At 37.7% G+C, this 27,643-nt stretch overlaps 1 protein-coding gene across 2 annotated transcripts; it reads right to left on the bottom strand.

The window, feature by feature from the left end:
• Positions 1-2,421: 2,421 nt before the first annotated feature.
• tagln (transgelin) lies at positions 2,422-19,520 on the bottom strand. 2 transcript variants are annotated; one of them, XM_061925544.2, is made up of 6 exons: positions 19,365-19,488; positions 15,347-15,389; positions 12,268-12,456; positions 11,980-12,151; positions 3,062-3,164; positions 2,422-2,969 (listed from the first exon to the last, which is right to left on the bottom strand). In XM_061925544.2, exons 2-6 carry the CDS (start codon positions 15,356-15,358, stop codon positions 2,831-2,833), a joined length of 615 nt encoding a protein of 204 aa, XP_061781528.1. In that variant the 5' UTR covers positions 15,359-15,389; positions 19,365-19,488; the 3' UTR covers positions 2,422-2,830. The 2 variants fall into 2 exon arrangements, with proteins under 2 accessions (XP_061781528.1, XP_061781530.1); XM_061925546.1 differs by lacking the exon at positions 15,347-15,389 and having other exon boundaries at positions 19,365-19,520.
• Positions 19,521-27,643: the final 8,123 nt, after the last annotated feature.

Below are 27,643 nucleotides of genomic sequence, written 5' to 3'. Positions count from 1 at the left end.
TGCTGAATTCCTTTGACTTTCCCATTGTCGCGTTTGTAACCGAGTCTAATGACTGCATAACATGAGCCCTATTTAAATGGGCTCAAAGAAGTCAACAAGTGTCGTCAATCATAATCACTCACATGACTTTAAGAGGCCATGCCATGAAGTTAATTTGATTTGTGAATCTTATTTTAAAAGTGTTTGATGTTATTCTGCTTATTTGTTAGCTTACTATCAGTAAAATGTTAGCTTACTTTGAGTAAAATATTAGCTTACCATCAGTAAAATGTTAGCTTACTATGAGTAAAATGTTCGATTACTATTAATAAAATGTTAGCTTACTATAAGTAAAATGTTTGATTACTATTAATAAAACGTTAACTCACTATTGATTAAAATGATAGGTCACTGTCAGTTACGTGTAGCTTTACTTTGAGTAAAATGTTAGTTTACCATCAGTAAGATGTTCAATTACTAATAGTAAAATGTTCGATTACTATTAAAAAAATGTTAGCTTACTATGTGTAAAATGTTTGATTACTATTAATGCAATTCTAGCTTACTATATTAATAAAATGTCAGAGTACTATTAATAAAATGTTAGCTTACTATGAGTAAAATGATAGTTTATTCTGAATAAGATGTTCGATTACTATTAATAAAAGGCCACAGTACTATTAATGAAATGTTAGCTTACTATTTGTAAAATGTTAGATTACTATTAAAAAAAATGTTAGCTTACTATATTAGTAACATGATAGCTTACTATTAGTAAAATGTCAGAGTACTATTAATAAAATGTTATCTTACAACTAGTGAAATGTTAGCTTACTATGAGTAAAATGTTAGCTTACTGTGAGTAAAATGTTAATTTACTCTGAATAAGATGTCCGATTACTATTAATAAAATGCCACAGTACTATTAGTAAAGTGTTAGCTTACTATTGAATAAAATGATAGGTCACTGTCAGTTACATGTCAGCTTACTTTGAGTAAAATGATAGTTTACCTCAAAGAACTACTCACCCCCAAATCCTCCACACGACACCTCCGCTCCGGACAGGCTAACCTCCTCCAACCTCTGTAGACAAAGCTACGAACAATGGGAGACCGGGCTTTCTGCTCCGCCGCTCCCAGTCTGTGGAACGCTCTCCCTGACCACTTGAGGGCACCACAGACTGTGGATGCTTTTAAAAATGCTTTTTTTTAATTTAGATATATGCATACTAGATCTAGCTATTAGGCTGTTCTAGTTTTTATTTTTTTTTATTTTTATTATCTTTTTATTTTTTAATACAGCGTAGCACTTTGAGGTTGTTTACTCAATGTAAAGTGCTTTTAAAAATAAAATCTATTATTATTACCGTCAGTACAATGTTTGCTTACTATTAGTAAAATCAAATGTTTGATTACTACTAATAAAATGTTAGCTTACTATTAGCTCAATCACTATTAATACAATTCTAGCTTACTTTATTAATAAAATGTCAGAGTATTATTAATAAAATGTCAGAGTATTATTAATAAAATGTTATCTTACAATTAGTAAAATGTTAGCTTACTGTGAGTAAAATGTTAGTTTACTAGGAATAAGATGTTTGATTACTATTAATAAAACATCACAGTACTATTAATAAAATGTTAGCTTAATATTTGTAAAATGTTCGATTACTATTAATAAAATGTTAGCTTACTTTATTAATAAAATGTCAGAGTACTATTAATAAAATGTTATCTTACAATTAATAAAATGTCAGAATACTATTAATAAAATGTTAGCTTACTATGAGTAAAATGTTAGTTTACTCTGAATAAGATGTTCGATTACTATTAAGACGCCACAGTACTATTAATAAAATGTTATCTTACTATTTGTAAAATGTAAGATTACTATTAAAAAATGTTAGCTTACTTTATTAGTAACATGATAGCTTACTATGAGTAAAATGTTAGTTTACTCTGAATAAGATGTTCGATTACTATTAATAAGACGCCACAGTACTATTAATAGAATGTTAGCTTACTATTTGTAAAATGTTAAATTACTATTAAAAAATGTTAGCTTACTTTATTAGTAACATGATAGCTTACTATGAGTAAAATGTTAGGTTACTATTAATAAAATGTTAGCTTACTATCAGCAAAATGTTGTCTTACTATTTGTAAAGTTATGGTCCAAAAAAAAGTGAGTGATAGCAAAATAAAAATCCAAACAAGCTTGAATAATAATCATACCAAAAAGGGAATTCCAGAGAAGCTGATGCTCTCTGGAACAATATTTTGCACATTCTAAAGAAACAAATAAAAGCATCACTCATTTAGGTATCGTCAATCTTAAATCCATCCCTGTACATAAGACTGAAAAATGGCAGATTTAGGATTTGTGAAGGAAAATGCTCCTATTTTGTAACATTGTGTTTATAAATCACACAGCACATGTATTTTCAAGTCATTATTTAATATGAAAATGTACAAAAGTTATTAGTGCTGATACAGCAGGCAAAGAGCGGGGGGGTGTAAATAAGAATTTACCATGATTGTGCCATAATTACCGTAATGGAAACATTTGCGTGTCCAAATTGAGGAGAATATGCTATATTTTGTCAAATTGTACAGGATAGGTTGCAGGACTCATTTTGACATATTCAGCTGTTTCTAATTTAAATGGAGTGAGGGAATAAAGCAAGGCGAGGCTCATCAGAAGAGTGTGATTTGAGTTGGAGGGGGGTTATTTATTTATTATTTATTAGAAAACAGACACTCTATGAAGCGGTAAAGGGTTTAATAGGAGGGACTGACGTTAAAATGCGCATCAGAATGATGTGACCGAATAGGTTTTGGAGGATTTTTACAGGATTTGTCTCGGCCTTCCATAGCTCATGCCCTCCTGACTGGCTCCTTTATTGGACCCCATCTGCAGGCCAATGACGCTTTTTCCTGCCTTGATCTGATCGTCGGAGAAATCTCTCCTGTTCTCCTGTGCTTTCCTGTGAGACACAATTTTTTTTTTTACACATATTTTTTTGAAGCCCCTAAAAAAATGGAAAAAAGTGACGATTCGTTTTATGTCGTCACCCACTTGAAGAACCAGTTTGGGTCGCCGTGGTACGTGCCCTCGTCCTTGGTGACAGCTAAGCTGCCGAGGGCCGACAGGGTCCTCTGCACTGCTGCCATGTCCTTGCCTGCACACAAATGAACAGTTCAGTTCAGAGTTCAACCAAAATGTTCCAAGTGCCATGCTATGTTACTATTATGTGCTATGTTGCATATGTGGTTTACAATGTAAGAATCCAAACGAGCTTGGCTAATAATCATACAAAAAAGTTAATTCCAGAGAAGCCGATGCTCTCTGGACCAATATTTTGCACATTCTAAAGAAAAAAAGAAAACCATCACTCATGTTAATGTGAATGTTAGTAATCCTCGCTCATCCATGCGGACTGCACTGCAAAAAGTCAGTGTTCAAAAACAAGAAAAAAAAATACAAAAATGAGGGGTATTTTATTTGAACTAAGCAAAATTATCTGCCAATGGAACCAGAAAATTTGGCTTGTCAAGACTTTCCATACAAGTAAAATTAGCTAACTTCAATGAACCCCAAAATACCTTAAGCTAAGAATATTCTCACTAATAACAAGTGCACTTTTCTTGGTAGAAAAAAATTATATAAGACCTTTTTGTTCAATGTGTTGAAAAACATTCTTAAATTAAGTAAATGCTAGTGCCATTATCTTGACATAATGATATGCACTAGGCCAGGGTTCGGCAACCCGCGGCTCTAGAGCCGCATGCGGCTCTTTAGCGCCGCCCTAGTGGCTCTCTGGAGCTTTTTAAGAAATGTATGAAAAATGGAAAAAGATGAGGGGGAAAAAAAATCTATTTTTTGTTTTAATATGGTTTCTGTAGGAGGACAAACATGACACAAGCCTCCCTAATTGTTACAAAACACACTGTTTATATTAAACATGCTTCACTGATTCGAGTATTTGGCGAGCGCCGTTTTGTCCTACTCATTTTGGCGGTCCTTGAACTCACCGTAGTTTGTTTACATGTATAACTTTCTCTGACTTTCTAGGACATGTTTTATACCACTTCTTTTTCTGTCTCATTTTGTCCACCAAACTTTTAACGTTGTGCATGAAAGGTGAGTTTTGTTGATGTTATTGACTTGTGTGGAGTGCTAATCAGACATATTTGGTCACTGCATGACTGCAAGCTAATCGATGCTAACTCGCTATTTAGGCTAGCTATATGTACATATTGCATCATTATGCCTCATTTGTAGCTATATTTGAGGTCATTTAGTTTCCTTTAAGTCCTCTTAATTCAATTTATATCTCATGACACACTATCTGTATGTAATATGGCTTTTAATTTTTTGCGGCTCCAGACAGATTTGTTTTTGTATTTTTGGTCCAATATGGCTCTTTCAACATTTTGAGTTGCCGACCCCTGCACTAGGCATTACATTTCTTGAAACCAGCAAACTTATACTAAAAAGTAATGTATTGTTCTTAATGGAAAGGCACCAAGGCAACCGCTTGTTACTCTCGGGGTCTACTAGCCGCTCAGGCAAATTATATTGTCTAAAAATGCATTTTTCCATCCATAACATGACATCATCACGCCAAGTGCGTGCTCTTTCAGTCAATTAGTGCGCATACAGCCCGGGCCTCGGCCAAAAAAATTTTAATTGTAATTTTGAAGAATTTATCTGAATGTGCATGAACTATTTCTGTTCAAAATTGTTAGAAAGTTTACTCAGTTTGTCAGTTTACTGTACTGTGCCAACTCTACTACTATATGAGTACGTGTTTTATATTGTTTCATTGATAATAAAACAGCAAAGTCCATTTCACCGTCATCTGTTTTAATTATGAGACACAATTGTGTCAAAGTCATGATTTTTTTTTTTATGCTTGAAATAACAAAATTGTTACTTTAAAAAAGTAGTTTTATACTTGTGAGTGTTGATGACACAGCTTTGCAACAGTTGATATTCTAGTTTCAAGCATGTTTTACTCAATATAGGTCATAAAATCTCAGCAACAAGCTGTACTATCTTACTGAGATAATTTACGACCAAAACCCTTAAAACAAGTAAAACACTCTAACATAAAATCTGCTTAGTGATAAGAATGATCTTATCAGACAGAAAATAAGCAAATATCACCCTTATTTGAGATATTTAATCTTACTTAGATTTCAGTTTTTGCAGTGTGGACGCTGGCTGAGAGTTGGTTGCTTTGTTGGGTCTGCTCCTGTCTCTGGCCATGCTCCCCCAAACCCAGCAGACAATGGCGTGGAACACCGCAGAGCCCACCATAGTGTATATGTTTTTGTTGTTGTCTTACTTTTGTGGCTGTGTGTAGAAGTGGCTGGTTGCATTAGCTCTGCTCTTTTAATGAATGTAATGTCCTTTGTTGTCTTTGATGGTTCCCTCTTATTTACATGTTTATGTGTGCTATGGCTATGATTTTTTTTTTCCTTGGCCTCAGTCTGGACACACTCTCCAGGGGCCCAAGCTTAGACAGAATATTCTACCCCCCTGCGTTTACCTGTTTCTCAACTTTTTTGTAAGGGCCGCCGGACGTTGGCAGACACATCAGCGATCCTGTTCTGTCTCCCTGTAATGTTTGTCTGATTTTGAATGGGATTGTGTTGAAAATCTTAATTTCCTCTCGGGGATCATTAAAGTATTTCTGATTCTGATTCAGAAATACTTTAATAATTTGAAACATCAATCCGTCAATTCTTTCCGTGTCCGGGCCAGGTAAGGTTCCCCGTGTTGGGTCAAATTAAGCCGCAGGCTCCACTCCTGGTGGTGCCCTTCCGTCAATTCCTTTAAGTTTCAGCTTTGCAACCATACTCCCCCCGGAACCCAAAGACTGATCCAATCCAAATCTCAACCGATCCCCCAAAATATTGCAATAATCACGTGTAAATGTAGATTAGTCACGCAATTAGTTTTAAACTGCCCGTGCTAAATAATGGCATTTAATCAAATAAAACATTTAAAAATGTTGGTGTATGACAATAAATATTGGGGTCTTTTTTTTTTAATATTTACAATTATGCAAGTAATTTATTACGATTAATCAAAATTCAAATGTTTGATAATCTTTTAAAAAAAAAAATGTTTAAATATTTTTTGTTTGTTTTTATGACAAATACACATTACAGGAATGTGATTACCTATCTAAAGTTTATTTCCCCCCCAAAAAAACCAGACACCCACACAATATAAAACATAAAATAAGGGAAATAAATAAATAAAAATAAGTAAATAAATAAAATTACATTAAATAAATACAACAATAAAAAGTAAAAAAAATAAACCAACCTAAACGCTTATTATCTATGAACTTGGCATTTTAGTCAGGTTAAAATTGAAGATCAGTTTTGTTTACATATTTAAAGAAAGCACCCTATACTTCTTGACATTTTGTAGAACAGTCATTCAATGTCAGCCTAATCTTTTCCAGTTTGAGGGATTAACACATTTCTCGAAGCCAGCTGGTGTGGCAATTCAACACAATGAGTTGTCTAGCCGACAGAGTAGTAAAAGCTCCAAGATTCCTTTTGGATTTGTTTGGGGAAGATGATTGAGAGGCTTTCCCAAATAGTCCACTTAAAGGATTCGGTTCATTCCTTTCGCCAGTGACCTCAGACAAAGTGCTAAACATTTATCTCCAGTAACTGCACAGGGATGGGCGGAGCCAAAACAGCTGTAATAAATTAGCTAGAGCCTGTTTACACCGATCGCATAACACAGATATGCCATCATACATCTTAGCTAGTCGAACCTTGGTATAATAAGTACGACGTATTAGCTTGCATTGAATGAGGCTGTGTCTTGCACAAATAGAAGACTTATTAAGTCTACTAGGGACGGCGTGGCGCAGTGGAAGAATGGCCGTGCGCGACCCGAGGGTCCCTGGTTCAATCCCCACCTAGTACCAACCTCGTCATGTCCGTTGTGTCCTGAGCAAGACACTTCACCCTTGCTCCTGATGGGTGCTGGTTAGCGCCTTGCATGGCAGCTCCCTCCATCAGTGTGTGAATGTGTGTGTGAATGGGTAAATGTGGAAGTAGTGTCAAAGCGCTTTGAGTACCTTGAAGGTAGAAAAGCGCTATACAAGTACAACCCATTTATCATTTATCATTTACTTAAAATCTCTGTCCAGCTACTCTCATATCGGATCACTTCTAAATCCTCTTTCCAAAGTGACTTAATGGAATTCAGAGACTCAGGTCGTAAAAGAAAAATGTGGTTTTGAATACATGTAATGGACCCTTTTAAAGTTGGAAGCAGTGTCAGAAATACAAACCCCGTTTCCATATGAGTTGGGAAATTGTGTTAGATGTAAATATAAACAGAATACAATTATTTGCAAATCCTTTTCAACCCATATTCAATTGAATGCACTACATAGACAAGATATTTGATGTTCAAATTCATAAACTTAATTTTTTTTTTGCAAATAATAATTAACTTAGAATTTCATGGCTGCAACACGTGCCAAAGTAGTTGGGAAAGGGCATGTTCACCACTGTGTTACATGGTGTTTCCTTTTAACAACACTTAGTAAACGTTTGGGAACTGAGGAGACACATTTCTTAAGCTTCTCAGGTGGAATTCTTTCCCATTCTTGCTTGATGTACAGTTTAAGTTGTTCAACAGTCCGGGGGTCTCAGTTGTGGTATTTTAGGCTTCATAATGCGCTACACATTTTCAATGGGAGACAGGTCTGGACTACAGGCAGGCCAGTCTAGTACCCGCACTCTTTTACCATGAAGCCACGTTGATGTAACACGTGGCTTGGCATTGTCTTGCTGAAATAAGCAGGGGCGTCCATGGTAACGTTGCTTGGATGGCAACATATGTTGCTCCAAAACCTGTATGTACCTTTCAGCATTAATGGCGCCTTCATAGATGTGTAAGTTACCCATGTCTTGGGCACTAATACACCCCCATACCATCACAGATGCTGGCTTTTCAACTTTGCGCCTATAACAATCCGGATGGTTCTTTTCCTCTTTGGTCCGGAGGACACAACGTCCACAGTTTCCAAAAACAATTTGAAATGTGGACTCGTCAGACCACAGAACACTTTCCACTTTGTATCAGTCCATCTTAGATGAGCTCAAGCCCAGCGAAGCCGACGGCGTTTCTGGGTGTTGTTGATAAACGGTTTTCGCCTTGCATAGGAGAGTTTTAACTTGCACTTACAGATGTAGCAACCAACTGACAGTGGTTTTCTGAAGTGTTCCTGAGCCCATGTGGTGATATCCTTTACACACTGATGTCGCTTGTTGATGCTGTACAGCCTGAGGGATCGAAGGTCACGGGCTTAGCTGCTTACTTGCAGTGATTTCTCCAGATTCTCTGAACCCTTTGATGATATTACCAACCGTAGATGGTGAAATCCCTAAATTCCTTGCAGTAGCTGGTTGAGAAAGGTTTTTCTTAAACTGTTCAACAATTTGCTCACACATTTGTTGACAAAGTGATGACCCTCGCCCCATCCTTGTTTGTGAATGACTGAGCATTTCATAGAATCTACTTTTATACCCAATCATGGCACCCACCTGTTCCCAATTAGCCTGCACACCTGTGGGATGTTCCAAATAAGTGATTGATGAGCATTCCTCAACGTTACCAGTATTTATTGCCACCTTTCCCAACTTCTTTGTCACGTGTTGCTGGCATCAAATTCTAAAGTTAATGATTATTTGCAAAAAAAAAAAAAGTTTATCAGTTTGAACATCAAATATGTTGTCTTTGTAGCACATTCAACTGAATGTGGGTTGAAAATGATTTGCAAATCATTGTATTCCGTTTATATTTACATCTAACACAATTTCCCAACTCATATGGAAACGGGGTTTGTACATCTAAATTTGTGTCAGTCGGTAAATCTGAAAACCAAGGCAAAGTATGACAAACAAAACTGCGGATCTGCAGATATTTTAAAAAGTGTTGATTTGGGAGTGAAAATTTGTCACAACGTTACTGGAAAGAGGCAACAGTGTTGTTAATGTATAATTCTTAAGTGTTATTGATCCTCAGACTTGACCACCTTAAAAAGGCATGGCAAGAGAGGGAGGTAAAGCATGATTAGCAGTGATGGGTGCAAGACTAGAAATAGTCTGCAAAGCAAAATAGTGCTTAAACTGAACCCAAATCCTGAATAAGGTTTTTACGATTACATTTTTCATAAAGGCGGAAGAGTGAATGGGAGAGGGAACCAGAGCCTCAAGAGATACTGGTTTAGTTGAGTTAACCTCCATAACTAGCCTTAACAGAGGAAGATCAAATGTTTCATATTAAGTTAAAAGTTAAAGTACCAATGATTGTTACACACACACCAGGTGTGGCGGAATTATTCTCTGCATTTGACCCATCACCCTTGATCACCCCCTGGGAGGTGAGGGGAGCAGTGAGCAGCAGCGGTGGCCGCGCCCGGGAATCATTTTTGGTGATTTAACCCCCAATTCCAACCCTTGATGCTGAGTGCCAAGCAGGGAGGTAATGGGTCCCATTTTTATAGTTATTGCAGTCAATATTTAAGAATTCTAATGTTGGTGGCCGAAACGTGTGATTAATCTGATTAAATAAATTAAATGTTTGACTAATTATTAGTATCACCAATTAAAATGTGTACTTCTTCTTGCTACCTTACACCTTTTTGCTCTGTTAACCAATTTTTGTCTGTAAAAGTAAAAGTCTATCTGTGTTGGCCCTGCGATGACGTGGCAACTTGTCCAGGGTGTACCCTGCCTACCGCCTGAAAGCAACTGAGATAGGCTCCAGCAACCCCGAAAGGGACAAGCGGTAGAAAATGGATGGATGGATGGATATGTACAGAAACATCCTAGATCAGGCCTGGGCAATTGTTTTGACTCGGGGGCCAAATTTAGAGAAAAAATGTGTCTGGGGGGCCGGTATATCTAATTTTAGGAACACTAATACAAAACCTCACAATAATGTCTAATAATTGAAAGCTAAAAACGTTATGACAGCCTTAAAAAACGGAGTGGAATTTTATTTTTTTTTACTGAATGAGACACCCAAAATGTACATCCAAATAAAGAATGTGGGATTTACAATATTAACTATGAAGGATAAAACACTGAATATTGACAACATATGAACGTCACACCCCCTCTCCAACCACATATTTTACAATCAAGCGAAACGCAACAAACACAGCAAAATATGAACGCGAAGGGTAAAATAAACCCACCTACAATCTGATATATGTGATATATCACTAAGCTTTAGAACTTTGTTGTAAAAATCTCCTTCCACGTCTGACCCTGACACCCGCATTTCAGGCTCTGGAAACACTCTGTGGAAAGGCTCCCCACCCACACTGCTTGATGCCTCGTCTGAGCTGCTGTGACTTACATTACCATAGTAACTAATTAGATGACCATAGTAACTAATTAGATGCCCATAGTAACTAATTAGATGACCATAGTAACTCATTAGATACCCATAGTAACTAATTAGATTACCATAGTAACTCATTAGATGACCATAGTAACTCATTAGATGCCCATAGTAACTAATTAGATTACCATAGTAACTCATTAGATGACCATAGTAACTACTTAGATTACCATAGTCACTAATTAGTCCATACTTGCCAACCTTGAGACCTCCGATTTCGGGAGGTGGGGGGTGGTTAAGAGGGGAGGAGTATATTTACAGCTAGAATTCATCAAGTCAAGTATTTCATATATATATATAAGAAATACTTGACTTTCAGTGAATTGTAGCTATACATATATATTTATTTTATTATATATATATATATATATATATATATATATATACAGGTATATATATATGAGAAATACTTGAATTTCAGTGTTAATTTATTTACACACATACACACACACAACACTCATCTACTCATTGTTGAGTTAAGGGTTGAATTGTCCATCCTTGTTCTATTCTCTGTCACTATTTTTCTAACCATGCTGAACACCATCTCTGATGATGCATTCTGCTTCGTCTCCTTGTTGAGTGCGCAGTTGTGCACTGCACTCTCTATAAGCCCTAGATGTTCATATGCATGTACAGTAGATGGCAGTATTGTCCTGTTTAAGAATGTCACAACATTGCTGTTTACAGCAGACGAACTGCTTTACGGTAGACAAAAACGTGACTGCTGTTGTTGTGTGTTGTTGCCGCGCTGGGAGGACGTTAATGAAACTGCCTAACAATAAACCCACATAAGAAACCAAGAACTCGCCCTCCATCATTCTACAGTTATAACGTGATTGGGCAGGCACGCTGTTTATATTGTGGGAAAGCGGACTCAGGTCCGCATGGAGCTGGAGGGGGCGTGAATTCCGGGAGATTTTCAGGAGAAAATTTGTCCCGGGAGGTTTTCAGGAGAGGCGCTGAATTTTGGGAGTCTCCCGGAAAATCCGGGAGGGTTGGCAAGTATGCCATAGTCACTAGTATGTCATGCAGATTCCAATCATTGAAAGACTTAGTATAGTTGAAGACTTACGGTCATTAGAAAACAGCACTGCACATCATAATAGCAGCTACACTTTCCATCTTAAACATCTAAAAAAATTATTTGACAATGTCCGGCGGGCCAGATTGAAAAGCTCTTAATTTGCCCAGGTCTGTCCTAGATAAAAACCAACGGTCCTCATCCAATTTGATGGAGCCTGAGAGGTGCTGCAAAGACAAATGGACGGCACTGCCCAAAGACAGGTGAGCCAAGCTTGTGACATCATATAAAAAAAGACTTGAGGCTTTAACTGCTGCCAAAGGTCAATCACCAAAGTATGGAGAAAAAGCTGTGAATAATTATGTACATGTGATTTTTTTTTTTCTTTTTGAAAAATTTGCAAAATTAAAAAAAATAAACTTTTCAAACTGTCATTATGAGGTATTATCTGTAGACAAAAAATAATTTATTCTATTTTGGACACACCTATTTTATAGAGACATAAAGACCTGTTTACCTTCCCAGAGGTCCACAGTCTGGAACATGTCAGTCTTGGTGACGCCATACTTCTCTGCAGCATTGAGGAACTGAGAGATCTGCTCCATTTGCTTGAAGGCCATGGTGGAGCCCAGTATCTTCTTCACTGGTTTGTCTCCAGAAAAAAGACTATTAATCAGCTCACAAAGGACCTTTAAGGGTATGGAAGAAAGTGATGGACGGATGGCTCGTTAACTGTCAGTATTCGCCAGAAGTAGGTGATCATTTGATAATTGCACGTTTGATAACCAAGAGCAGGTGCACTCACACATCCGTCTTTCAGCCAGGTCTGGAATCCTATCTTGCCTGCGTCTGGCCTCCCGACACCAGCACCACACTGGCGGGAGATCCACTCCACCAAAATCTGCTCCAGATCCGTGTCATACTTGCTCTCGATCTTATCCTGAACCTGCCGGCTCATGCCGTAGGATGGGCCTTTGTTTGCCATGCCAGTTCCCTGAAATAATTGAAACAGGTAAACAAAAAAGGGGCGGATAATGTGGAAAAATACATCTAAATATATATATTTTTGAACAATTTACTTTTTTCATATTACAGGTGATTATTTCTAGTATAATGTCAAATATTGATCTCGAGTGGATCCTCCAAAGTCCATTCCAATTTGACACAATTTTCTGGGTCTTGCAAAACAGGCCTCAAAAGTCCCACAAAGAAACGTCAGCTTGAAACTTCAACTCAGTAAACACCTGTATCAAATTTAATTTTTTATTCATATCCGCATCGCAGTTATGGCTTCCCTCATGTAACAGTGAATATAAATATACTGTTAAGGTATTATTATTATGTATATTATATATTACGTATATAATTATTAATGTACTATTAATGACTATTAATATGCCTCATGATATTTTTACACAATTGCCTTTGCATTTGATTACTATATTTTTTGTACGTACAAATTGATGGCTAACTTGCTTTTAAATGATCATAAGTCAGGGTGACAAGCAGATATTTAAGCATTATTGTAACAAAAAAATGTCTGGGATGTGCAATATGATAATATGTACGGTTAACTAATATTGACATATAACATTGAATGCAGTACATGCAAATGTTCTCTCAAAATCTAAAAAAGAAATATATTTAGTGCTGTATTGACGCACATTGTTTACAGCAGTGATTCTCAAACTGTGCTACCTGTATCAATAGTGGTACGCGGACTCTATCTAGTGGTACGCCAAAGACTCCCTTGATTAAAGTACAGTGTTTTATTTTCCTATATTCAAACTGTGTATTGTTACAGTGGCCAAAACATTTAAATATACAAAATCTCTGCCTTGTTTTTAATGAATACTTAGGCCTACTACGCCATACTTGCCAACCTTGAGACCTCCGATTTTGGGAGGTGGGGAGGGGGGTGCGTGGCCGGCGGTGGGGCAAGCGGGGGGGGGGGGGGGGGGGGCGTGGTTGGGGGCGTGGTTAAGAGGGGAGGAGTATATTTACAGCTAGAATTCACCAAGTCAAGTATTTCATATATATATATATATATATATATATATTTATTTATATATACTCAAGTATTTCATATATATATATATATATATATATATATATATATATATATATATATTTATATATACTCAAGTATTTCATATATATATATATATGAAATACTTGACTTTCAGTGAATTGTAGCTATATATATATATATATTTATTTTATTATATATATATATATTATAGCAGTTGTGCACTGCACTCTCTAAAAGCCGTAGATGTTATTGTCACATATGCATGTACAGTAGATGGCAGTATTGTTCTGTTTAAGAGTGTCACAACATTGCTGTTTACGGCAGACGAACTGCTTTACGGTAGACAAAAACGTGACGTTAATGAAACTGCCTAACAATAAACCCACATAAGAAACCAAGAACTCGCCCTCAATCATTCTACAGTTATAACGTGATTGGGCAGGCACACTGTTTATATTGTGGGAAAGCGGACGTGAGAACAGGCTGGCCGCTGTCGACACGTCACTCAGGTTTGCATGGAGCTGGAGGGGGCGTGGCCTCCAGCTCCGCCTGAATTTTGGGAGATTTTCGGGTGAAAATTTGTTCCGGGAGGTTTTCGGGAGAGGCGCTGAATCTCGGGAGTCTTATAGTAGCGTAGTAACCACGCTACTATAATTCAATGCTGGTCATTGTGGTTTGATTAATTGATTGAGACTTTTATTAGTCGATTGCACAGTACAGTACATATTCCGTACAATTGACCACTAAATGAGAACACCCGAATAAGCTTTTCAACTTGTCCACGTTAATCTATTCATGGTACTTGGTGGTACTTGGAGAGCCAAGTTTTTTCTGAGTTGGAACTTGGTGATAAAAGTTTGAGAACCACTGATTTGCAGGCTTCTGCGGGCCACATAAAATGATGTAGCACGCCCGTGGGCCTTTGTGTTTGACACATGTGACCTAAATAATCAACTCCCGAGTGTTTTCTTTGTCATGGTCTCCGTTCTGATTATAGTGTGATAATAACCATTGAATTGAGGACTGTTAAGTGCAAAATAAGCAAGTATCAATTTGACCAAACAGATGCTAACAGATATAACATGTAGGCACTCATGACTCGCATGGAAATAAGCAGAGGAGCAACAAACGGCACATTTTCATTGAAAACATGATTAAACGCTATATTATTCTAGCGCTGAGCAATATTACTTATTCGAATTAAAAATGGGCCTGCAACATGACAGTATTCCTGTTCCCTCTCCTTTTCGTTTCTTCAAATGGCGAGTAGTTTTACTTTATTTGATGTTTTATGTAGGTAAATTCATGAAAGAGTGGTCAACATATCTTTATTTGTGTAACAGTGGGAAATAATAATAAAGGTTTTAATGATGGCCCGTTTATATCGTATGCTAAAAACAAGTTTAGATTTTGAAGCCAACCAGTAACAGATGGTTTTCGACTTTGGAGTTTCCACTCTTTTGTGCATACTCAATACGCTCATATTTGGACGTGGTTTGAAGCTCAAACATGCATGTGTGGCTGCGCGATAAACATTTGCTGACTAATTCTAATAACAACCTGTCAGAAAAAACATCTTTGACATGCATGTCACAAGCGTGTGATGAAGCAAAGATGCTCAGCACTTTTGTCTTAACAGCAAAAGGTCCCGACTGCACACCATTTTGTCTTTTTTGGGTGTCTGAGGCAAAGTGGTGCACAAAGGGAGCTCTGATTCAGCCGTCTTTGCATTGGCGCACTTCTTTGTCAAACGGAGCCATCATCCCCTTTTTGGCTCAATGCTGCTGTAATCGCTGTTGGGCCAGCAGCCAAGTGCAAAACCCTTAGCAAGGTGCTGTCTGCACCAGCCAACCTTTGCTGCCATCTTGACGTCAGGTCACTTCACTTTCCTGTTCCTAGTATGAAGGTTCAAAATAAAAAAAAATGGAAGGATTAAAGCATCAACAGTTGACTGGGGCATAGGTGAAGCTGCTTCCAGGAGCCTGTGTCGATGCGGATGAATCAAGAAAAGGAACATTTGCTGTGCATACATGATGCATTTCACACTGCATACGGGTATTTGAATGATGCAAATTAAATTAAACAGGCAATGAGACATGAGACCTTTTCCTTATTGGTGGAAAAAAGCTGCTTGCTTGATTGCAGAGGGAAGGCCTGACACTTCAACCTGGTTTGCTTCGGATGTTCTTTTCAGGGGGCTTTTGTAAAGTTTGAAGATTTATTTTCTTACCATTTAAATGTAAGTTATTAAAAAGACATCATAAATATTCATTCTGAATTAATATAGCTGTGAAAGTTCAATAATATGGTTACAAATATGGCGGCAAGCCTAACTATGAACACTTTGCTCAACAGATGTTATAACGCCATCAAAGCTCACCTTTGGAACAGCATGAGGTGATAGAAGATAAGTAAAAATATAATAAATCTGTCTGTGGCAGCATAGGAGAAAGTTATGTACAACTTTCACCTTCTCTCTTTCTCTCATTGCACATACCGTATTTTTCGGAGTATAAGTCGCACCGGTGTATAAGTCGCACCGGCCGAAATTGCATAATAAAGAAGGAAAAAAACATATATAAGTCGCATTTTTTGGGGAAATTTATTTGATAAAACCCGACACCAATAATAGACATTTGAAAGGAAATTTAAAATAAATAAAGAATAGTGAACAACAGGCTGAATAAGTGTACGTTATATGACGCATAAATAACCAACTGAGAACATGCCTGGTATGTTAACGTAACATATTATGGTAAGAGTCATTCAAATAACTATAACATATAGAACATGCTATACGTTTACCAAACAATCTGTCACTCCTAATCGCTAAATCCCATGAAATCTTATACGTCTAGTCTCTTACGTGAATGAGCTAAATAATATTATTTGATATTTTACGGCAAAGTGTTAATAATTTCACACAAAAGTTGCTCCTGAGCATAAGTCGCACCCCCGGCCAAACTATGAAAAAAACTGCGACTTATAGTCCGAAAAATGGTGTGTTCAAAGACCCTCCATTAAAGTTAGAAACCGAGGCGTTGCTAGTTTTTAAAGACAGGGCGAAACCTAACCCCCAGGAGATGCACTAATAATAACATAATCATGATACTAATTGTGTATTATTATCATTTGCATTATCCTCTAATCCTCTAGTCTCACAAGTATCAGATAGATTTTACACTAGGGGTCCCCAAACTACGGCCCGCGGGCTGGATTGGGTCCGCCAGCGTCCAAAATTCGGCCCGCGGGAAGTCCCAAGTTAAAAAAATAAAAAAATAAAATAAAAACATAATTTTTTTTGGAAACATGACATATTTGGTGTTTCCAAACTAAAAAAAAAAAAAAAATTTTGAAGAAGAATACTTTATTTGTTGTATCTTAACAACATGTAAAAAATGTTTGGACAACTATAATAACTATTTGACTACTTTGTTGTTTGCCTAATTTGTGCATACTTTTTTAATTACAGTATTGACGCACATTGGATTAATTTTAGCCTCCTGTTTCAAAAAGGACCCTTGCTGGACGCAAGCTTATTATGCATCTAAAAGGACAAGAAGAATAAAAATACTATAAATAGAGCCCAGGGATTTCAGCACAATTATGTGTGTCTCTTGGGGTTAGGCTGTTTAAAATCCACGAAATCCATCCCATAATTCAAGATGACCTGCCAAACAATCTTCAGTGTTGTCTGGCTGCGTCCCCAAAATGCCCTTAAGGTATGAAAAGACATCACACAGCACTGCTGTCTATATTTGTTGCTGCACATTTCTATGGCTATGTGTTGGTTGGTTTTATCCGCTGATTAGTAAGTAGCTTAGCCAGCTTTTAGTCTTGATTTGCTGCAGCCCACATTTAGGACATTTACCACATCTATTCTTTATTCGTCTCTTCTTCCACACAGCTGTGTTTTCCGGTTGTTGCCATGGCGACTCTGCGTGCAGCAGGGGTGTCCAAACCTTTCTGGAAAAAATGTGAGGATACTTTGACATCCCCCTTTTGATTATCAAACACCCTTCAACCAATCCAGAGTTTAAAGTCATTAACAAAGTTACTACTATACCAACTGTTATCATTTAAAAAAAAAATCTTATGACTTTGTTTTAAACTAAAACTAGAATTGTTATTCATTTGGCAAACCAACAGCAAAAGTCCTTTTTCTGCTGATAATACGAATTTTGTGCAATGACCTTTAGCCTTGATGACACAACTTGACAACTTAATACTTTTAAAATAATAATGTGCTTTTCTATTTTTTCCTGATAATAATTGTATTAGTTAATAATATTGATAGTATAATGATATTAGTTAAGAGTTGGATCAAATATTTTTGGTGAATAAAAAAAAATATCATAATAAGTATTTTTAATACAATAATAATTGTTTTTTGAGTAGTAAAATTTAACTAATAATTTTTACTTAGTAACTATCAGGAACTAATTTTAATTCTATTTTTTAATTACATTCTAATAGCAAAGCTGTAGTATATTTTAAGGTGGTACATTTTAACTAATTACTATATTGCTGACCAATGTTTAAATTAACAATAATAGTAATAGGTAATATAATAATAACAGTTTATCACAAATGTTTTCCTATTTTTTGAGGGGTAAATATGAACTAAAAACTACTGTTTAAAAATATTATTAGTAATAATATTAATAGTAATAGTTAATACAATAGTAATAATATTTTTTTCTTTTTTGGGGTTGTGTTGATCTAAACTATATTGTGAATTTGTTTTCTTGTAATAGTAATATTAATATTAATATTAATATTAATATTAATATTATATTATATTATTATTATTATTTTACTATTAGTGGTAATTCTAATAGTAATCATTAATATAATAAAAGTAATTTGAACTAACTAAATTTTAAATAGTTTTTTGGGGCATATTCAACCAAATTAATACTCAATCATTAATAATTAAAATTATTATTATTTTATTTTTTTTACATAATTTTAGATTATTTTCAGAATATTCACACTTTTGAATTTTTTAAATAATCTGATTAATTGCATTGAATTGCTTGCATAATTCAAAAAAAGCCATAGCTTACACTGTCATAATTTATCACATATGAACATTTTTTAAATGTTTTGCTTGAAAGCACTTATTTTATTTGCTCAAAAATAAAAATAAATAACTGATGCAGGGTTATTGTAAAGTCCCATTGAAATTTACCAGCAAACCAGTCTCCTCACTCATTTTTGCACTGATATTGTCCTGATACTTTGTGTTGTGACATTGCAAATCTATTTAATATCCATCTAATAATATGTTACATTAATTGTGAGATCATTTTATTTAAAAAAATGTCAAGGGCCTATAAAAAATTAACTGCAGGCCGCACTTTGGACACCCCTGACCTACAGCCAGAACGGGAAACCAGCGTTTTACCAGCTGTAGCATCCCGTGGGTAGTGTACATGGCGTCATGCCACTACCGCTCTTGATGCTTTGTGTAAGAATCCTCTAGTTGCAGCGATGCACTTGAACTTGTGGGCGTTGGTTTGATGGCATTTTCCTTTCGCTGCTTTGTTCTGAGCGCAGACAAAAACCTCTACATTTTCTCCACTTACTGTTTGAGATCCATAACTGTGTTTTCTACTTCATTTACTGCTGACATAGCAAACTACTGTGCGGTTGTCAATTGCAGTGCAATTCCAAACAGAAGTTCAAATGCTCCTTAAGACAGACAAAGATGCATTTTTTTTTTTACAATAAATCATCAGCAAACACACGTTGGAGTCGATACAGCAATAAGTTGTACGCTTGAGACACAGAACTGCAGCCCTTAATTAACTTTTCTAGGAAACTTGTGGACTGCATGTGCAGGAATAAAAGAGGATTGTACTCACTGTGAGGAAACAGATGGAGTTCTCTGCTGGTGCCGCTTGTGGTGAGAGTATGGATATTTGCTTGCTTAAAAGGGGCCGATGACTTAATGATAGTACCGTCTGAGAGGGCGGGCGTAATCAACGGAGGGAGTATCAAGGGGAAATAGGAGGTTTAGATGAGAAGGGGGGAGGCAAAAAATGGGAAGTTCGTCCTAAAAAGGGCATGGCCTTTAGCAGCTCCCTGTCACTGCTTCCCACTCCATCAGCGCAGTTAAAAAGCCCGGCCTTATTTGGGTAGAGCTCCTCCACACAGAGAACAGGCAGCAGTCATGCAGTCTTGGTTTGCTCTGGAGGAATTCTCCAAATATTTCACTCTCTTTTAGAGTTGCTGCATCAGGGAGAGCTGGAAAAGCAGAGATACAACATCTGCATACTGTAGGGTTCTTTTTTTTTTGATACACAAAGGCAAAAAGTGGAAAGAAATCCTCTCTCGTTCAGGACGATAAATATAAATATGAAGTGTGTGTGTGTGTGTGCGTTTGTGTGTTGGAGGAACGAAATTTCCACTACATTCCATTGCGGAGACGTCTTTGCACAGTTTTTGAGGAGGGAGGGGGCAGGAGGCGGGGTACTTCCTGGACTGATCGCCACATAAAACCATTCGCATGCCCGCCATTCCGTGTCTGACATAAAGCTAACAAACATGTTTTAGGACTGCGGAATGAAGATGCTTCCTGGATTAAAGCCCCACATTTAAGACCTTTCAGTTTTGGAATGGACCAAAGCGGTAGTGTTTTGCCTAAAGGAAGACCACAAGTAGGTTCCCACTGTGGACAGATCAGTAATACTGATCTTTCCACAGTGGGAACCTACATATTTTACTCAAACTTTATATTTTTGGTTTGCAGTCAATGCATTGATTTTCTTTATACAGTACTTTTGCGTCTGCGATGAGTTGGCGACTTGTCCAGGGTGTACCCCGCCTTCCGCCCGATTGTAGCTGAGATAGGCTCCAGCGCCCCCGCGACCCTGAAGGGAATAAGCGGTAGAAAATGGATGGATGGAGTACTTTTGCGTTTTGCTGGTCGTGTCAGTGTGGAACTGCAAACTATCAAGCTCGTTTCATTTCAATTCATTGCTACCACGCAAATTTCCGATAGCTAACATTAGCATTCTGCGATGAGGTGGCGACTTGTCCAGGGTGTACCCCGCCTTCCGCCCGATTGTAGCTGAGATAGGCTCCAGCGCCCCCCGCGACACCGAAGGGAATAAGCGGTAGAAAATGGATGGATGGATGGAACATTAGCATTATCATTTTGATTTGAGCATCGATTGGTACTTATTGGTCCAGCAGGAAAATAATTTTTCATTTTTGAGCTCATGCCCGCGAGTGAAAGCCAGGCCAATGTTGATCCTTGACTGTTCTTTTATCCGGGCAGCCTCCCTTTTTCTTTGTTTTTGTCTCCTCAGAGAATTGATTGATTGATTGATTGAAACTTTTATTAGTAAATTGAACAGTAAAGTACATCCATCCATCCATTTTCTACCGCTTGTCCCTTTTGGGGTCGCAGGGGATGCTGCTTGAATAAGTTTTTTAACTTGCTTAAGTCGGGGTCCACGTTAAAACTTTTTGTTTCTTTGGTTGTTTAGTTTCTGCCATTATATCAGTAATTACACGTAGCCGTTCTTTTTAACGAATGGGGAAAGGGGGAGTGATGTATGTGGTAAAGCAAGTTTTGTTCACATTTGTATTTTTTTCTTCATGCCACCCTCCTCGAAGTTGCTTAGTGTCAGTGATTGCGATACAGAACCCCATAGGCCATGACAGAGATGTCATTCAACTAGTTCAGTGGTTCTTAACCTGGGTTCGATCGAACCCTAGGGGTTCGGTGAGTCGGCCTCAGGGGTTCGGCGGAGCCTCTGCCACGGATGTCAAGACACACCCAACTCATCGTGTAAATAAAAACTTCTCCCTATAGAGCAGTGGTTCTTAACCTTGTTGGAGGTACCAAACCCCACCAGTTTTATATGCGCATTCACCGAACCCTTCTTTAGTGAAAAAAAAAAAAAAAAAAAAAATTCAAATTCAAGACAAAGTTATATGTTTTTGTAACACTTTAGTATGAGGAACATATTCTAAGTAACAAAGACTTAATTTAGAGTTTTTTGGACACTAGGGGAACATATTCTAAGTAGCAAAGACTTATTTGGTTAGGGTTAGGGTTAGGGTTAGAGGGTTAGGGTTATAATAAGGCCATGCCGAATAAGGCATTGATAAGTACTTAATAATGACTAGTTAAGAGCCAATATGTTACTAATTTGTATGTTAATAAGCAACTAATTAATGGTGAATATGTTCCCCATACTAAAGTTACCATATTTTTTTACTGTTGTATAAAATGAACCATGCATGAACATCACCTTGTTCAAAGAACAAAACCAACACAGTGCATAAACTCACAACAAATTACACACCTGCAAATCAGTGTGACTTCTGCTGTTGCCGTATCCGTAATACGCCGATAGGGAGAAGTTTTTATTTACACGATGAGTCGGGTGTGTTTTGACCTCCGCCGAACCCCTGAGCCCGACTCACCGAACCCCTAGGGTTCGATCGAACCCAGGTTAAGAACCACTGCTTTAGAGTATTATGGATACCCCCAAACAATTTTCCCTCTAGTTTTTCATCTGATTTGCAGGTGTGTAATTTGTTGTGAGTTCATGCACTGTGTTGGTTTTGTTCTTTGAACAAGGTGATGTTCATGCACGGTTCATTTTGGGCACCAGTAAAAAAACATATAATTTTGCCTTGAATTTGAAAAAAATAAAAAAATATTTCACTAAAGAAGGGTTCGGTGAATGCGCATATGAAACCGGTGGGGTTCGGTACCTCCAACAAGGTTAAGAACCACTGAACTAGTTGTAAGTCGATGCATCATCCCAAAAGTTATGAAAATATTTTATGAACGTTGAAAGGTTACTTAGTTCTGCTTTCAATCCACGCAAGCACAAGATTGGAGTCCAAAACCTGCTTAATGTATCTCATTTTATGTTTCAAAATGCAAGTGTCAGCATTATTCAGCAGCAAGTGCAGCTGGGTTAGGAGTCTCAAGACATGACACTGCAAAATCTAAGGCAGGTTAAATATCAGAAATCATGGTCTAACAAGTAAGCGATACAGCGCAGACTTTTACGAGATCTCGCAAATCCGCACATAATCACATGATGAAAGGAGTTGTGTCAGGTTCAAACACTGATGACATCTATTAAACAGACAAAGAAGCAAGGAATTAAACAGACACAGAATTCAATTTGGCTCAATGAAGAGAAACATGTAGACCTGTACCCTTGTCCAGTGTCGTCCCACGCTCTGACGAAAGATTGTACGCCTCCTCCTTTTTTGGACTTTCCCTGATTACATGGCAACAGCTGTTTCTAAGGGAGGGGGGTCGTAAACAGCCGCTGCCTACGGTCACAAAACAGTTCAAAGAAAAGGTGCCTGGAGGGTGGTCAGGTCCTGCTTCCTCTCCGCTTTGTAGATCTAGGGTCAAGACAAAATCTTCCTGTGGATTACAATACATCAAAGAAACCGACACCTTCATGTCGCTTTCCATCCTACACAGTGGAGTTTTACAAGCCTTTTGATTGGTAAGATCAAAGACAGCTTTTGTCCTCTCGCCGGGAACTCATGGCCACACAAAGTTTTGTGACAACTTAGATACAATTATTCTAACAAGTTGAAGTAAAGCAAACGGTTTATTCCAGTGTTTCTTAACCATTGAGCCATAACCCATTGTTGGGCCACAAGCGTCCACTAGAGGGCTATACTAAAATATCTGTTTCTCAGGTGTGGTCCGACACATGGGCCGCAGCAGTACTCTATTGTAATACACTTTTCCACCACTTGTGGCAGTAAGGACAATCGCAAACAAACAGAAGAAGTCTAAACTAAAGTCATTGAGAAGTTTCTGAAGCACAAACATATGACCCAAGTAATTAAGCTGTATTTTCATTTGCACTCTAATTTTAATGATGGTTTATTTAAGAAACCTATTGTTATTTATTATGGATTTAGTTAATTTGTTTATTTTGGCACTGCATAATTGTATTTGAATGTATTTTTATTAGTTTTTATGAGTTGTTTCTTTTGCAGTATCCTTGATTAGTATTTTTTTTGTAATCAGCCTGAACTAAGGTTTGATAATAATACTTGAGAATGATTAGTGTGGCAAATAGGGCTGCAGCTAACGATTATTTTTCTATCGATTAATCCATAGATTATTTTTTTCGATTAATCGGTTAATCTATAGATTATTTTTTTCGATTAATCTATAGATTATTTTTCCTTTTACCGATTATTTTTTTTATTTAAAATGAAGAGGAAAAAATAAATGTAGGCCAGTTTTTTCAAAAGGCATGGCTTTTATTTACAAAAAAAAAAGTATGGCCACTCAGTCAACATTGACAACAACATGACAAAATATTCTGTAACAATGTAAACATTTAAAACTTTTAACATTTAACAAAATTAAAAGTAGCTTATTTGCTTTTTAATGTGCAAATATAAAAGTAAACATCCAGTGCAAATCTTAATATTCTGGAATAGTATAAGCATTTAAAAAGTAAAAGTATTGCTTATTTTGCTTTAAAATGTGCAAAAATAAAGATAAACATCCAATACAAAAAAGTGCAAAACGGAAATATTCTGTAACAAGTGTAAACATTTCAACAAAAGTAAAAGTATTGCTTATTTGCTAAAATGTGCAAAAATAAAGCTAAACATCCAATACAAAAAAGTGTACAGTGTAAACATTTCAACAAAAGTAAAAGTATTGCTTATTTTGCTTAATAACACAACAATGATAGTATGATTAAAGTGAAAGTTAATTGTTGGTTTGTACATAGTATATGTAACTGTTAATGTTGTAAAAGGTATTTGCACAACTAATTAACGTTAGCGTTTGTGACACGTCTTGTGCCGTGGTGTTCTTTCAGGACCGACAGACTGAACGCCAGACGGCTTTGCCAGGTTTACAATCTTTTAATTTTACACAAAGTCTTTTCTCTTCCAACTCTTTTCTCTTTCTTTCCTCGCTTTTCAGCTCCTCTTCCTCGCTCGCTCGTCGTCCCCTGTCTCTTGCGGCGTCGCTCCCGGCGCGCCCCGCCTCGCCGCTCGCTCGCCGACGCCGCCTCTCCACAGCGTTAAAGAGGAGCGCGTCTTTGTAAACACTGAACAGGCACGCCAAACGCGCCTCTCAGAGCAAACGGTGCTTTAGTTTATGAATTTACAACGCAGATACAAATGACACATTCATGTTTTTGTGTAATAATGACAACGTATACGCACGCGGACGATTGACTTGTTGATGGTGATGGCGATGGCAAGAACGCTGTCGGGGGTTTTCTTTTCAAATGTTCGTTCATAGCCGTTGTGCTGCTATGATAGGCCATTTTCGCTCGACACAGTGTGCATACAACAACATTATTAGGCCGTTTATTGAAATACTCCGACACTTTTGACGACTTTTGGCGTGCTTTTTCCCCCTCGCTCGCATCGTCTGCTTTGCGCTCCGCCATGACAGTAGTGTGACGTAAATATGCGACGCGCCGACGCACAAAAACGGCGTCGACGTATTTACGTAACCGATGACGTCGACTATGTCGACGCGTCGTTTCAGCCTTAGTGGCAAAGGGGTGGAAAGTTGACATGACATGAAGAGAATAAAGTAAAGTACCAATGATTGTCACACACACACTAGGTGTGGCGACATTATTCTCTGCATTTGACCCATCACCCTTGATCACCCCCTGGGAGGTGAGGGGAGCAGTGGGCAGCAGTGGTGGCCACGCCCGGGAATTATTTTTGGTGATTTAACCCCCAATTCCAACCTTTGATGCTGAGTGCCAAGCAGGGAGGTAATGGGTCCCATTTTTATAGTCTTTGGTATGAACTCACAACCTACCGATCTCAGGGCGGATATCTAACCACTAGGCCACTGAGTAGGTTTTATGAGTAGAATATGAATACTTTTAGATATTTAAGGAAAGTAAATAAAATAATAATTTTATCTTTAATTATGATTATGATTTCTGGTAATGTTAGGCCAGCAGAGAAGTCTTTGCTGGCCCTGACGGCACACCACTACATTTCGTCTCTGTCAACATTTTTGTCTCGTTTTTATTCATTGAATAAATAGTCAGTTAATTTTGTCAGTGTTTTCGTTAATGTGCATTTGTTTTGATTTGTTAGTGTCCCATTTTAGTCAGTGTAAATGAGGTCAACAAAGTCAACAATATTAAGGAAAGACAAGTCAAGGCAAGGCAACTTTATTTGTATAGGACTTTTCATACACAAGGCAGACTCAAAGTGCTTCACAGACAACAAAGTGAAATGAAAGAAAATAAAAGCAAAATTAAAATGCAGACAAAGAAAATAAAAACAGTGCGGACGTTAAAAGATTAAAAGATTTAGCTGAAAGCTAAGGTGAACATAAAAGTTTTTAGTCTAGTTTTGAAAGTAGTCAGAGTTGGGGAAAGTCTGACATCTTCAGGAAGTTTATTCCAGCTATTTGTTGCATAGTGACTGAATGATGCTCTCCCTTGATTTGAGTTTACTCTGGGAACCGCTAACGGATTGGTCTCAGAAGATCTTAGTGATCTAGAGGGCTTATATAGTGGGAGCAAATCGGTGATATACTTCGGCCCTAGACCATGTAGTGATTTATATGTGAGCAGGAGGATTTTGAAATCAATTCTCTGATGTACAGGGAGCCAATGTAAGGATTTAAAGGCCTACTGAAATGCGATTTTCTTATTTAAACGGGGATAGCAGGTCCATTATATGTGTCATACTTGATCATTTTGCGATATTGCCATATTTTTGTTGAAAGGATTTAGTAGAGAACATCGACGATAAAGTTCGCAACTTTTGGTCACTGATAAAAAAAGCCTTGCCTGTACCGGAAGTAGCCGACGAGTAGCGTGACGTCACAGGTTGTGAAGCTCCTCACATCTGCACATTGTTTACAATCATGGCCACCAGCAGCGAGAGCGATTCGGACCGAGAAAGCGACGATTTCCCCATTAATTTGAGCGAGGATGAAAGATTTGTGGATGAGGAAAGTGAGAGTGAAGGACTAGAGGGCAGTGGGAGCGATTCAGATAGGGAAGATGCTGTGAGAGGCGGGTGGGACCTGATATTCAGCTGAGAATGACTAAAACAGTAAATAAACACAATGCCTATATATACTCTATTAGCCACAACACAACCAGGCTTATATTTAATATGCCACAAATGAATCCCGCATACCAAACACCTCCCCCCTCCCGTCCATATAACCCGCCAATACAACTCAAACACCTGCACAACACACTCAATCCCACAGCCCAAAGTACCGTTCACCTCCCCAAAGTTCATACAGCACATATATTTCCCCAAAGTCCACAAAGTTACGTACGTGACATGCACATAGCGGCACGCACGTACGGGCAAGCGATCAAATGTTTGGAAGCCGCAGCTGCATGCGTACTCACGGTACCACGTCTGCATATCCAACTCAAAGTCCTCCTGGTAAGAGTCTCTGTTGTCCCTGTTCTCCACAGGCCAATGGTAAAGCTTGACTGTCATCTTCCGGGAATGTAAACAATGAAACACCGGCTGTGTTTGTGTTGTTGCTGCAGTCGACCGCAATACACCGCTTCCCACCTACAGCTTTCTTCTTTGCTGTCTCCATTGTTCATTGAAAAATTTGCAAAAGATTCACCAACACAGATGTCCAGAATACTGTGGAATTTTGCGATGAAAACAGATGACTTAATAGCTGGCCACCATGCTGTCCCAAAATGTCCTCTAAAATCCGCGACGTCACGTGCAGACGTCATCATACCGAGACGTTTTCAGCAGGATATTTCACGCGAAATTTAAAATTGCACTTTAGTAAGCTAATCCGGCCGTATTGGCATGTGTTGCAATGTTAAGATTTCATCATTGATATATAAACTATCAGACTGCGTGGTCGGTAGTAGTGGGTTTCAGTAGGCCTTTAAGAATTGGTGTAATGTGCTCACATTTTTTGGTCTTTGTTAGAACTCTAGCAGCAGCGTTCTGAACAAGCTATAGCTGCCTGACAGTTTTTTTGGGAAGACCTGCAAGGAGACCATTACAATAGTCTAGCCTACTGGTAATAAAGGCATGTACACGTTTTTCTAAGTCTTGAGCTGACATGAGCCCTCTAAGTCTTGTTACATTTTTGAGGTGATAGTTTTGTTACTGAATTGATGTGACTGTCGAAATGTAAATC

The sequence above is a fragment of the Nerophis lumbriciformis genome, linkage group LG30 (assembly GCF_033978685.3).
Source record: "Nerophis lumbriciformis linkage group LG30, RoL_Nlum_v2.1, whole genome shotgun sequence".
Lineage (NCBI taxonomy): Eukaryota > Metazoa > Chordata > Actinopteri > Syngnathiformes > Syngnathidae > Nerophis > Nerophis lumbriciformis.
This window is presented reverse-complemented; position numbering and strand designations above follow the sequence as displayed.